This window comes from Engraulis encrasicolus, chromosome 4 (assembly GCF_034702125.1).
Source record: "Engraulis encrasicolus isolate BLACKSEA-1 chromosome 4, IST_EnEncr_1.0, whole genome shotgun sequence".
Classification (NCBI taxonomy): domain Eukaryota; kingdom Metazoa; phylum Chordata; class Actinopteri; order Clupeiformes; family Engraulidae; genus Engraulis; species Engraulis encrasicolus.
The window spans coordinates 31,487,235-31,500,275 of NC_085860.1; the positions used below are offsets into that span (position 1 = coordinate 31,487,235).

A 13,041-nucleotide genomic window follows, 5' to 3' on the forward strand; every position below is an offset into this window, starting at 1 on the left:
TTCACTTGAATTGCCCGACTGTTGCCTAGCGACCCACTAGTTTGATACCCTTTCGGTAGCCTACCGTCACATGGTAAACAAACATTTCAAACAAGCAATTTAGGGTTAGGTTTAGGGTCAAGGTTAGGGTTAAGGTTAGGGTTAGGGTTAGGTTTAGGGTTAAGTAGGGTTAAGGTTAGGGTTAGGTTTAGGTTTAGGTTATAAGGCGTAAGTACCGAAAGGGCGTCGAATTAGTGAGTCCCGAGTGTATCAGCAGTGTTCTGTCAGCACCCCCTCCCCACCCCTGCAGACGCTTGGATAACCATAGCAGCAGTGGGGCAATTCAAGTGAATAGGCAACGTTTCGTTGCCCTACCACGAAAAATGGGCAATAACGTGAATGCACCACGAAAATTAATCTATTTTTTTTCGTGAAGACTTTACAAAAGGCGTGAGATAGGGCTCCTGTGTCACAATGACAGTGGGAGTTGGAGTTTCCCAGGTGGGCTTTCACTTTCACTTTCTAATTATTAAAGGTGCACTGTTTACAATTGTGGCCAGAATTGGTGTTGCAACTATGTTGTTCATTGAAACTGTGCCGCCTATTACCAAGTTTTATCTTTTCATGAATATTAATAGGCCTAAATAATAAACCAATAATTTCTGGAAATTCAAAATGGTGGAGCATGGAGAAGATCCCCCTTTTGTTTTCATGTAGGCCAATGTAAAATGCAATTTTCCCAGTCATAATGAAAGGTAACATTTGTGAATGGACAGCATGAATTCCGGAAATGAAATACTAAAAATATTATACAGTGCACCTTTAAGATAGCCTACATGAACTTCAAAGAACACCACGGCTACTTTACAATGCTTCAAAGTGTGCTGTATTTTGTATTATTTTATACTGCAGTATGACTGTAGGCTACTACACTTTGCGTTTTGTCATTTAGGCCTACAGTTTTACATTTTTCCATCCGTGTCAGCAGCCAGCCTGTGGGATAAAACGACATATCCCATGTACCACTGCGAAGTTCACGTGACAGTCAAGTGACCTTTGTCAACACAGATCCGAGGATCCGATCCGAGTACATCCATGGGTCAGATATCTCAGCTTAACTGCTAGCAAGTGTCAGTTAAATTTTCTTGAAATGCTTGGTAGTGCATATTCTATGCTATGCTGTGATGGTTATTTGTCTCAGCAAATGACAGAAGTAACAGAATCTGATGTAAAATGAAGCTGGGGTTTCCTGGCAAAACGATACGGCGGGGTTGGATGTGGCTAGGTAACGGTGCAGGTGGATAGAAACTCTAGTTCGCTAACGATTAACCGCAGGCTCCAAATAGTATGTTCAGTTTTCTGTGGACGGCTGTTTGATTTTAAGTAATTACTCCGGCAAAACCATCTCGCCACTTCTGTATATTTGAGAGACACAACCGTGAAAGAGCATGGAGGAAGCACCAGACTTACCTGTTGAGGTGAGGCCCCTATGCTATAGCTAACATTGGCTGCCTTTAGTAATATTGCTTATTATATTCCTGATTAATTATTCACTGGAACAGTTTAGCATCAGTGTACTCTGAGTGTATATAGTTCAATGAATGTGGGAGTTATTGTCCATGTATGTAGGTAGTAGTGCGGTAGCCCTGACAGCAAATCTATCCTGGCAAATGTAAACAACTGTAGGTCACTAACTGGGAGTGGTGCATGTGCAGAAACATAGGGTTGAACTTCTGTGACCTCTTCCTCAATTGTTCTTTTGATCAAATCTGTCACTCAAATTGTTACCCTATGATCTTGAAACACTTAACGTTGTCAACCTAACTTGATACTAGAACTGCCAGTGTAAAATTAAACACTTAACTTTCATTCTGCAACTGTTGTCCCTCAGGCATTAGGATGTGCAATGATCCATTTCAGCACCATTAGACATGTTTGCACTCTATTCCTCAGGTTATCACCTACATCTTCAGCTTCCTTCACGTGTCTGACAGAAAAGAGGCTTCGTTGGTTTGCAGAAGCTGGTATGAAGCAAGCCAAGACTACCATTTTCAGGTACTCCATAGGACGTTCATTCGCCATGTCTACACATCATGTACAGTAGGTGATTATGTGAGCTTGTGAGTTGCCAAGACCAGCGAAGACAACAGAATGTCCATGCATATACAATAATACATTTGTAAGAAACTGCAAACGTAACATATGGAACCAATCTTCATCTGGTGTAGAATTGTCTTGATGGCAAGATTGTTTGGGAGCTTTACCAATTTGTGCACAAAAAGCTGTATTTGTTTTCTTTGATTGTATGTTGTCCAGCACCTGGCCTGACTAAGCGAAGATCTTCAAGCATCTACCTTTTAATTTATTAATTAATGCATTCTTTAAGCCTACTGATGCTCAAATTTCTGATATTTATTTTTACATTTCAACATCAACCCTAGCTCTCTTCTCTGTTTTCACAAAACACCAAATTTCCCACTATTATTTATACCTTGTCCTCATCCTTACTTCCAGAAAAACGCCACCTTCCGGCTCCCGGCCTGCACATCCTCCCTGGAGGTGATCCAGGGTCTGGGCCGCCGGTCCCGCTGTGGCCTGATCATCAGCCACCTGGACGGCTCCAGCCTGTCCCGGGCCATCCTGATGGAGGTAGAATGCTTTTCATTGTCACTATTCACACACATTCCCTTTGAGATCGAAAGCACTAACTTAGATGCAGGGATGTAGGGATTTTAGAGGGATCTATAGCTAAGGCGCCTAATGCCGTCCATCTCCCAACCCCTTAGTAGTGTGATGATTATCCTCTCCATATAGAACGTGTATGCTTAAACTTGAAACACATTAAGACAGTGAAAACCGAGTTAAACCATCACAAACGAACATTGTAATGAAGCGTGTCCCAAAACGTCGCCATGAGAGACATGGAATTTGTTCGCCACAGGTGGGCATGCACATGGGTCCGCGGCTGGAGAGTCTTTCCCTGCCCGGCAGCAGCATCACCGAGTGCTCCCTCCTGGAGCTCCTGCCCCACCTCACCGGCCTGCGCAAGCTGGACCTGCGCGGCCTGGACAGCCTCTTCATGTCCGGGGCCTTCCTGTCTCGAGAGGAGCATCGCAAACAGGTAGGGCTCTAAATTAACTTTTTTGATCACCAGCTGAAAGGGCTTGTATATGTTTTTATGTCACTAGTGGCACACATACTCAGAATGGTGTAAGTGGCTAGTGAGTTTTCTTTTCTACCAGACAAACTGAATTTTCATCAGCATTTGGCCAGTTGGCAGCTTGATTTAGAGCCCTGCAAACAGGTAGTGGTAGCAGGCCGTATTCCAAGAACCTGGCTCAGTAGTAAATCAGGTTAGGTAGGTTAACCATTTGGTAAATCATCTAATGGAAGAGCCTGGAGTCCTCACTGATTACTGCAGGCTATGTATTATGAGGTTTACCCCTTTACTTAGTCAGGTTTATCACTTAACCATGTTCTAGAATACTCCCTAGATCCTTGGTTGTTAACTTATGTATATTACGTCCAGCGATGGGCAACCTGGAATCGCTACAATCCAGTGCCACACATTCCAAATTACCTAGTTTTACCTGTCCATTTCAACCAAATTATCATTCAACCAGGCAATCATCAGGTTGAATGGGATGGGTAAGATCAGGGGCCTCATGTATAAAGCTTGCTTACGCATAAAAAAAGCTACGTAAGTAAATTTTCACGCAAATGTTCAGATGTACTGACTTAACATAAAAAGTGCATGTATACTAAATTTCATGTGAAATTGGATGTACCATGTGAATCAGCATGCAAATCTGCATATGCATTGAATGATACATTCAAAATTGTAGGTGCATAATATGCATCTTCTCTGATTTTCACAAACGATAAGATTCAGTAGGAAATCTATGGAAGTCTTATGCCTCTTTTCCACTGCCTTTTTTCTGGTAGGCCTACAGCTCGACACAGCGCAACTCGGCCCCCACTTTTTGATTTTGAAATAGGCACCACACAGCTCAATCGTAAAGCAAAAAGTGGCGGCCTGAGTCACGCTGTGTTGAGCTGTAGGCCTACCAGAAAAATGGTAGTGGAAAAGAGGCATTAGTACATACGGCCCCTAGTCATTTTGAATATCTGGCACTCGATTGTAAACTAATGAATTCAGGTTGCTCACTGGTTATGTCACTGGTTATGTCAAAGTCAATTATATGGATGGGATGCATGAAATCTGATGACTTATTTAATTGCATTTAAAATATAGAACATGTACGGTGAAAATTAAAGGTCAAGATCACAATGGCTTTTAATTCAACAGAAGCCTGTTGTTTACACGATTAGTACATGGTTCACATATTTACGTCCTCAGTCTTCCGCAAATAAAAAATGTATTGAAATTTCTTTAAAAATCTTTTTTTTTCAGGTACGAAAGGCCTTGGAGGGTCTGGAAGAGTTAAACCTCTCCGACCTCAGGTACCTGTCTGACCTCACCTTCAACCGTCTGACCGGCTGCACTCCAAAGCTCCGGCGGCTGGCCCTGTCCGGTTGCCACATCGCCTTCGAGTTCGACCCCTACCGAGGCTGCCCCGTGGGCCCTGACTCCTCGGCCCTGCTCTCGCTGCGAAACCTCCGCAAACTCCTCCAGGACCAGGCCAGCACGGTGCGGGCCCTGGACCTGAGCCGGACCAGCATCACGCCGGAGTCCCTGCGCACCGTGGCCCAGGTGCCGGGCCTGGCCCTGGAGGAGCTGTGCCTGCGCGGCTGCAAAGAGCTGTCGGACCACGCCGTGGAAGTGCTGTGTCGGCACCAGCCGGGCATCCGCACCCTGGACCTGAGCTCCTGCACTGAGCTGACCTGCAGGGCCGTACAGGCGGTCACCTGCAGCCTGAGGGAGCTACAGGTAGTACTTTTATATTTTTATTGATCAATTGATTTATGCATTTGTACATTCATTCAACAGGGTTTTTTTTGGAGATTACATCATTGTTCTCCATGTTGTTACAATGTAACAAAGTTAGTATTTACAGTACTTTGATGTGCACCAGCTGATTTTTCATTTTTTTGGTGATAATCTGAGTGGCCTTGGATGAGGTCTGCACTCTGATTGCTTTTTAAAAAAGTTTTCCTATTTATTTATTTATTTATTTAAACGCTATCTGCTCCGTTTTTAAAAAAATAATTTTACTTTATTTTTGCACAATTTTTTTTTATGAATTTCACATCAAATCCTCATAGAAAACATAAGCATTTCCTTTCCTTGGCAGGTGCTGTCTCTGTCGCGGGACTGGCGCGTGACGGACAAGGGCTTGGCGGAGCTGGTGAAGCTGCCTAGCCTTCGGAGGCTGGACCTCTCTGAGTGTCTGCACGTCAGCGGCACCGAGATGATCAAGGGCCTCTCCTCTCCTCCGCCACGCGCTCAGCTGGAGACCCTCAGCCTCAGGAGCTGCACCTACATCAGGGTACCAGTCCACCCAGTAGACATCTCCTATTTACGTTACGTTACATCAGTGTTTCTCAACAGGGGTGCCGGGGCACCCTGGGGTGCCGCGGGCCCCCCTCAGGGGTGCCCCGGAAACGTGGCTGATAAATGAATTATGTCATTTAATACATTTTTGTCTAAATTGATAAGTTAATGCTAGTCAGTGGAATCTTTTATCTGCCATCGCACAATAAAGTAGATATAGGTCGCCCCAGTCAGCTGCAACTTTGAACGTAGGTCGTGTGACGTCTCCAAATGTGTTACTTTTCTAAGCTTGTGTGGTATTGGATGCGATGCCATGTTATGGCTTGGTTTGGGGTGCCTTGAAATTTTTCATGAACTGAAAGGGTGCCTTGCCTAAAAAAGGTTGAGAAACACTGCGTTACATTACGTTACGTTACATTTCATTTAACAGATGCTTTTATCCAAACCAAGAACAAGACCGCAATATACAAAGCTGCACCTACATCAGGGTACCAGTCCACCCAGTAGCCATTTCCTACTTACCGTACATGACATTACGTTCAGGGCTGTAAATGAACTTTTTTCACCACCAGCCAAAATGGCTAGTAGATGTTAATTTAACAGTAGTCACTAACACACAGTCACTAATGGGTCAAAGTTGGTCTTTTCTACCAGCCAAACTGAAATTTCACCAGCATTTGGACGGTTAGCTGGTGTTAATGTTACATTGCATTGCATTGCATTACTTTACATTTCATTAAACAGATGCTTTTATCCAAACTGAGAACAAGACAGCAATAAACAAAGCTGCACCTACATCAGGGTACCAGTTGACCCAGTAACCATCTCATACTTACATTACATTTCATTACGTTCGGGGCTCTAAAATTCACTTTTTTCACCACCAGCCAACATGGCTAGTAGATGTTAATTTTACTAGACAAACAAACACTCACTAATGGGTCAAAGTGGCTTGTAAGTTGATCTTTTCTACCAGCCAAACTGAAATTTCCCCAGCATTTGGCCGGTTGGCTGGTGTTAATTTGGAGCCCTGATTACGTTACATTGCCTTGCATTGCATTGCATTACATTACATTTCATTAAACAGATGCTTTTATCCAAACCGAGGACAAGACTGCAATATACAAAGCTGCACCTACACCAGGGTACCAGTCGGCCCAGTCACCCTATCTACTCGCATTACATTTAGTGTAACCAAGGTCATACTCCACAGTCCATCACCCAGGGCTCGAACTCGCCACCTCTCAATCTCCGGCCGCCACCCTCTGGCATGGGAGCTCAGTTGCTAAACCACTGAGTTAAAGGTATAGGCCCATAGCTCAGTGGCCATCGCACCTGTACTGTATGAGGCTTCAGGAGGGAGGTGTACTAATGCTCTACCGCTGAACTCTGCTAGTTGCCGTCCATTACATTAGCAGATAATTTTATGAAAAACAACATACCAAATACTACATACTACATAAAGAGTGGTATGTGATTTTTGTTTTGTTTTGCTGGGTGATTAGAGAATACTCGTCCTGGATTGGGTTTGGTGTTAGAGTTAGGTCAATGTACAGTAGTATCATTTAACATTACAAGCTAATCTTTTATTAGCTACAATGCCTTAGTAATAATGCCCTACCATAATCCCGAATAATGATGATGCTTTTATCATAATGAAATGCAACTCTGTACAGAAGTGTACTATGAAGTAGAAGCACTCTTACTGGTGTTATTTCAAAACCAGTACATGATATTCAAGAGTACTTTTACTTCATACAGCTCTCTGATAACTCCCCCCTGGTGTCTCTGCAGGACGTGTCCATTTTCTCACTGAGCCAGCTGCTGGGCGTGAGCTTACGAGTGCTGGACCTCACCTCCTGTGTCTACCTCACGGATCTGAGCGTGCGTGCCATTGCCACATACGTGCCGGGGCTGCTGGTGCTGCGTCTGGGCTGGTGCAAGGAGATCACAGACTGGGGCCTGCTGGGAATGGTGGAGCCCACCAAGGAGTGTGAGCCTAGCACAGAGAAGGTGAGAGGGAAGGAAAACGAACTCTATTATACTGAATATAGTACACCCCCATTTGCAGTGACAATCCATTATGCAATCTGTTAACACATTGACTACTGGCGGTGCTTACGGAATTATGTTGTAGAATACCGGCATTCTTTTTGAAGTTAGAGTCACGGCATATTATGTGATTTGGGCCACTGAAACATGTTTGCAGTGAAAATCCATGATGCAATCTGTTAATATAAGGTTAAAATATGAATGCCATCGATATAGCTTTAAGGAGTGTGAACCCGGCGCTGAGAGGATGAGGGGTGCAAGAATGAGCACAGAATTAAACTACATCAATATCCTTTTTAAATGAAAATCCAGCATGGACGTCTGTTAATGCAGAATTTTGTCATTAATACTGTATACTGTACGTGCCATTAGCAATAGGGCTACATATTTGACTCGAGTTAAAAGTTCTGTGGTTAATTAATCATCATCCACAGAAGCCATAGATTTATGTCCACATTTTCTCGTCAACTGTACAGTGAATTCCCTCCATAGGTGTAAACGTATATATCCCCACCTTCACATCTTCCAGGAGGACAAAGGGCCGAGCTTCACGCGCACATTTGGCAACATGGGCTTCTTCCGGCCCCCCAGCCTGCCCTTCCAGGAGAAGCCGCGGCTGGTGACGGATGAGGACCTGGGGGCGTTCCGGGAGCAGATGGGGGCCTCGCTGCTGGCCATCCGCGGCCTCCAGGAGCTCGACCTCTCCGCCTGCTCCAAGATCACCGACTGCAGCATCACACAGGTAGTCGAGCACAAAACATTTTATACTGATTATATAAGAAGTTGGCTCTACCGTGGACTAATTTACTACACCGGTGACCCGGGTTCATTCGATTCCGGCTTGGGTCGTTTGCCAGTCCTTCCATGTCTCTCTCTCTCCACTTGTTTCCTGTCCCTCTGTCACTGTCCTATCACAAGTGAAGCACAAAAGCCCCCCAAAAAATCTTTAAAGAATAAAAGTTTCCCGCACTCTTGTTTGACTTTTTGCTCTTTTATTCAGAGTGAAGTTCTGGTAAACTTCTTTCTTTTTGAAGTGTGAATATTGAATACTCCTGCGTTTATTAACACTTAGAAGCTGTGAAAGGATCTTTGAGCTTTTACTTTCAGCTGTGTGTGTGTGCGCGTGTGTTGGTTCTGACTTTGACTGAATGTATGTAAGCGTGTGCTGTATGGTATGTGTAATGATGTGTGTAATGTCTGTATTTTTCTGTATTTTTGTATGTATGCTACTAGACACCTTAATTTCCCTCTGGAGTTTTTTAAATATATATTTTTTTAGGGGTTTTATCCCTTTATTTCTGACAGGAAAGTGGAGGAGAAACAGGAAATGAGTGGGGAGAGAGAGACGGGGAAAGATCGGCAAATGACCTGGGCCGGAATCAAACCAGGGTTGCCGGCGTAGTGACCGAGGGCCCTACTGTTAGGCCACGGCAGGGCCTTCCCTCTAGATTAATAAATGCTACTCTACTCTGTGCTGCCCTTTGCATTGGGGGTCTCTCACTGGTGTGGGATGAGGAGGCGTGACTCTTGACAGAGTCTTTATTGCTACATGTGGTCGCTCAAGTGAAATGATTTCCATTGTCTGTCCAGGTGTTGCGTTTTCCAGACCTGCAGCGGCTGTCTCTGTCCATGCTGCCTGAGATCAGCGATGACAGCCTGGCGTCGGTGGCGTTTCACTGTCGCAGCCTGACCAGCCTGGCCCTCAACCACTGTCCCCAGATCAGTGACCAGGGCATGGCCAAGGCAGCTCCCCTGCTCCAGAGGCTCCAGCACCTGCAGCTGGCCTGCTGTGATGCCGTCACAGACCGGTAAGACCACAGTGTACGGTGCTACCGTAGATGCAGACAAGGAAGACATTACATTACATTACATTTAGCTGATGCTTTTATCCAAAGCGACTTACAGTTAATTACAGAGTATTGGTTGGGTTAGGTACCCTGGTCAAGGGCACTTCAGCTAAGAATGGATGTGTACTTGCAAACCTCTAATCTTAAGTCCACCTCCCTAACCAGTAGGCCATGACTGCCTGTAATGAGCGTGAGAGATGATGTTGGTAATAGGCTGAAACGTGTGCTTTTTGATGTGCTCCTTTAACCTCAACTAACACAGTAGTATGCCTGTTGTGATTCAATCACAGACAGGTGTGGTGCAATGGAGATGAATATTGGGGGAAAAAATGCATTTCAGCCCATCTTCAGCACAACGATTTGGTGCTGCAAGGCATTCTTTTTATTTTGTAAACATACTCCAAAGAGCAACTATGATGAGTTTTTTTTTTCCTGTTATACTTTAAAGTTTTGTAAATTGCAACAATATATGGGAGGTTTGAGTTCAGGTCCCACATTTTGAAGTGTAGGTTACAGAATTGCAACCAGAATTGACAACTGTACACATGTTGATAGATGCATCTTTTAATTTAATGGACTTCCATGCATTAGAAAACCTTTCCTCTGGTCTTTGCAGGAGACATTATGTTGGGTTGCTAATATGCAGTGTTGTGTTTGTGTGTTTCAGGTCTCTGTCCATATTGGCAAAGCACTGTAAAAGACTGAAGACGTTGGACATTTCAATGTGTAAAGACATCACCATAACCAAAGTGGACTTTCTACAGTCTCAGCTGCCCTACTTGGAGAATGTCCAGTGTCGCTTTGTGGGTGGTGCAGACTTGACCATAACTCTTTAATGTTAATAAATATACTGCAATAGAGGAGCTCTTCTGGTATGAAAGAGGATTTTAAAAAGGGAGAGAGAAACACAAATTAATGTATATCTTCACAGATATGTAAACATCATAAAGAGCTAGTCATTTGCTCATCTTTTGCACTACTGTATGCTTGAAAAATGCTGCTGGAATTGTGGGAACACTCGTGAAGATGCCACATTTTACGTTCTCGCTTCTTTCAGAAATCATGTTTTTTCCATCCGTTATAGATTTAGATTTTTATCAGTGTGTGAATACATTGCAAGCACAACTTCTATTTTGTACTGTAGATGGCCATTTCAATTTAAAATGCATTGTTAACGCATTTCTCCCCATAACCAATTTTTAAAAACGTTACCTGCTAAACTGCAGATGATGTAGAGCAGATGTACCCAGTATGCTGTATTATTATTTCAGTCTAATGCGGTAATGCACTTTAAACATAAAAGTTAAGTTGTACAGTATATTTAAAAAAAACTCCTACAATCCAGCAAATATTTAAAGTGGACCACTGATACATTTTTTTAAACACAAAAAGTGAAATGAAGTGAAATATATTTCCACAAATGTTGCACTTTATTGTGAAATGAAACGGCTCTTTTTAAGTCAAGATGTGCTTGTGTTAACAAATCAAAATAAATAACAATGATCAATGATTAAAATCAGTGTGCAAACAATGGGCATTGCCTCCCGTTCTTGCTTTGTTCACAACGCCCAAAACTGTACCATGACCAAACCGAACTGGGGGGTATTATTTAGAAAACAGATTAGTCACTTGGTGAGGTTTACCAATGTTCACAGTTAGCATACTACCCAGCCAAGGTAACTGTTGGCAAACTGCACCCCCCATCCCAATATATTTTAGGAGCCATTCGCCCTTACATACACATTTTGCACAACCTGAAGTGATTACACTGTGTTCGTCTATCTATATTGTCTTTTCCACAGGGTGGATTTAGGATTTGATTTTCTTATCAAGTAGGTAAATCATTGGTGGATTTAATATTTACAAGGTTATCTTTCACACACCGCGCTCTTCCGTCTTGTTGGTGCGTCTCTGAAGTAATCTAGTAGTAGGGAATGGATCGCACTCAATTTTTCTTCTTTCTTGTGGTTTTATTTTATTTTAACTTTGCAGGGACTGACATGACAGACGTTTCGGCTGCACAGAGCCTTCTTCAGTGACACTGAAGAAGGCTCTGTGCAGCCGAAACGTCTGTCATGTCAGTCCCTGCAAAGTTAAAATAAAATAAAACCACAAGAAAGAAGAAAAATTGAGTGCGATCCATTCCCTACTACTGGATTTAATATTTAAAAATATGCAAACTGTGACAGTACAGTACAATTACAGTAAGTAAACAGAATGTGAATTACAGTAAGTCAACAAAATAAATACAAAATCTGACAATCATTGAAGGTGAAGGTTTGACATTTCCAAAAATCTTCTGACATTTATATATTGCCAAAAATCCTTCCTTGGCACATCATGCAGAAACAGGACAGGAAAAGAAGAGCACTACTGCAGGTCATGTCATGGGAAAAGAACATGTAGAGCCATTCTGTTGATTTTAAACAATAGATAGTTAAAGGTTCTAGCATTGCAAATGTCACCGGTTAGTTTTGGCAATAAGGAACAACATTGCACAGAGGAAAACAATTCTCACTTTGATTAGAGATTGTGTGTCCTGCCATGTATTAGTGGTACGTTGTGCGGGTAAATAAGATCTGTTTACTTAGTATGCCTGAAGATTCATCATTCATCCAAGGTCATCTTTTCCAAGGAGTTGGAAAGCAACTGGATTTCTTCTTGGGGCGTGAAAGACTATTTTGTTACTCAACTATACGAGAATGAGCCTCATCAGTTTTTGGTTGATAAAGATCCTCATTAGCAGTTCAGGAGTGAAATGTCGGTCAAGCTCAAAGATATCCAGTTGCATACAAGTCAACTAAACTACGTTAACCTCTTTGGTCTCGGTAGTAGTTCATCTACATGAATGACCAGTTTTGTTTTCAATAATCCATCCTTAATGCTTATATTGCTTGGCTCTCTAATGACCAGAGCCAGGATACCCAGCTCTGGTCAGTACATTAGTGTCAAATGGTGAACAGTGACCGATACCAGAGAAGGTGTAACATGTATATGAGAAGGGACACTCCCATTGGCTCCTATTGTACCATCAAAAATGTGCCGTCTACCTAGATGGCGACCGCGGGCAAGTGATGACTTGGAAAGCTGAATGGGAGTCCATTAGGCTAAATACAAAAATATATTACTCATTTCCTGCCTGAAATCAACCTCCAATTTCCTGTGACAAACTATGGTTGGTATTCTATAAGAGGAGGTATTGTGAAGTTATTTGGGTGTTCAGTTTCTCACAAGGGCAGATGATTTTGACCTGTAGGCCTACTGGCTAGCATTCTGCGCTCGTATATGGATTTGGCCTCATAAATACAACTTGCTGACTCATTGTATTATCATCTAGAGGCAGGAAAAAATGATTAAGGCTCAATTGGGTTCTTTTTATAACTAGTTTTGAATGTAATATTAGTATTCTGAAGGAAAATATTATAACGACAAAAATGTTTTCGGCAGCGCCTTTGAAACCAATTCAGTTTTCACTTGCCCACAATCACCAACTAACTGCAGTACCAGAGAGAGTAGAGAGATACTTAAAGAATCTCTGGCAGTACCACTATGACAACTTCAGCCACTGACCCTTCTCATTGGTTACAGATTCTCTAGTGATAGATCGATCATTTCTCATTGTCAGTGAGTTGAGTTTCTGCTTGGATAACTGCTTTTTGAAATGCAACAAGGCACCTTCCAACAGAAAGGGAGACAAGGGTGTCTTTA

At 42.9% G+C, this 13,041-nt stretch overlaps 1 protein-coding gene across 1 annotated transcript; it reads left to right on the forward strand.

Moving 5' to 3' along the window:
• Positions 1-966: 966 nt before the first annotated feature.
• fbxl9 (F-box and leucine rich repeat protein) lies at positions 967-10,193 on the forward strand. Its single transcript, XM_063197174.1, has 10 exons — positions 967-1,457; positions 1,933-2,034; positions 2,494-2,628; positions 2,921-3,100; positions 4,394-4,870; positions 5,235-5,429; positions 7,229-7,447; positions 8,016-8,228; positions 9,077-9,294; positions 10,001-10,193. The coding sequence occupies exons 1-10, from the start codon at positions 1,428-1,430 to the stop codon at positions 10,167-10,169; spliced, it is 1,938 nt and encodes a 645-aa protein (XP_063053244.1). The 5' UTR covers positions 967-1,427; the 3' UTR covers positions 10,170-10,193.
• Positions 10,194-13,041: the final 2,848 nt, after the last annotated feature.

What these genes read in the sequence shown, in the direction of transcription:
- fbxl9 (XM_063197174.1), top strand. Translation starts at nt 1,428, where the DNA reads ATGGAGGAAGCACCAGACTTACCTGTTGAG. An exon ending in CCCGGGCCATCCTGATGGAG is followed by an intron (nt 2,629 to 2,920) that starts GTAGAATGCTTT and finishes TGTTCGCCACAG; the next exon opens with GTGGGCATGCACATGGGTCC. An exon ending in GAGAGGAGCATCGCAAACAG is followed by an intron (nt 3,101 to 4,393) that starts GTAGGGCTCTAA and finishes TTTTTTTTTCAG; the next exon opens with GTACGAAAGGCCTTGGAGGG.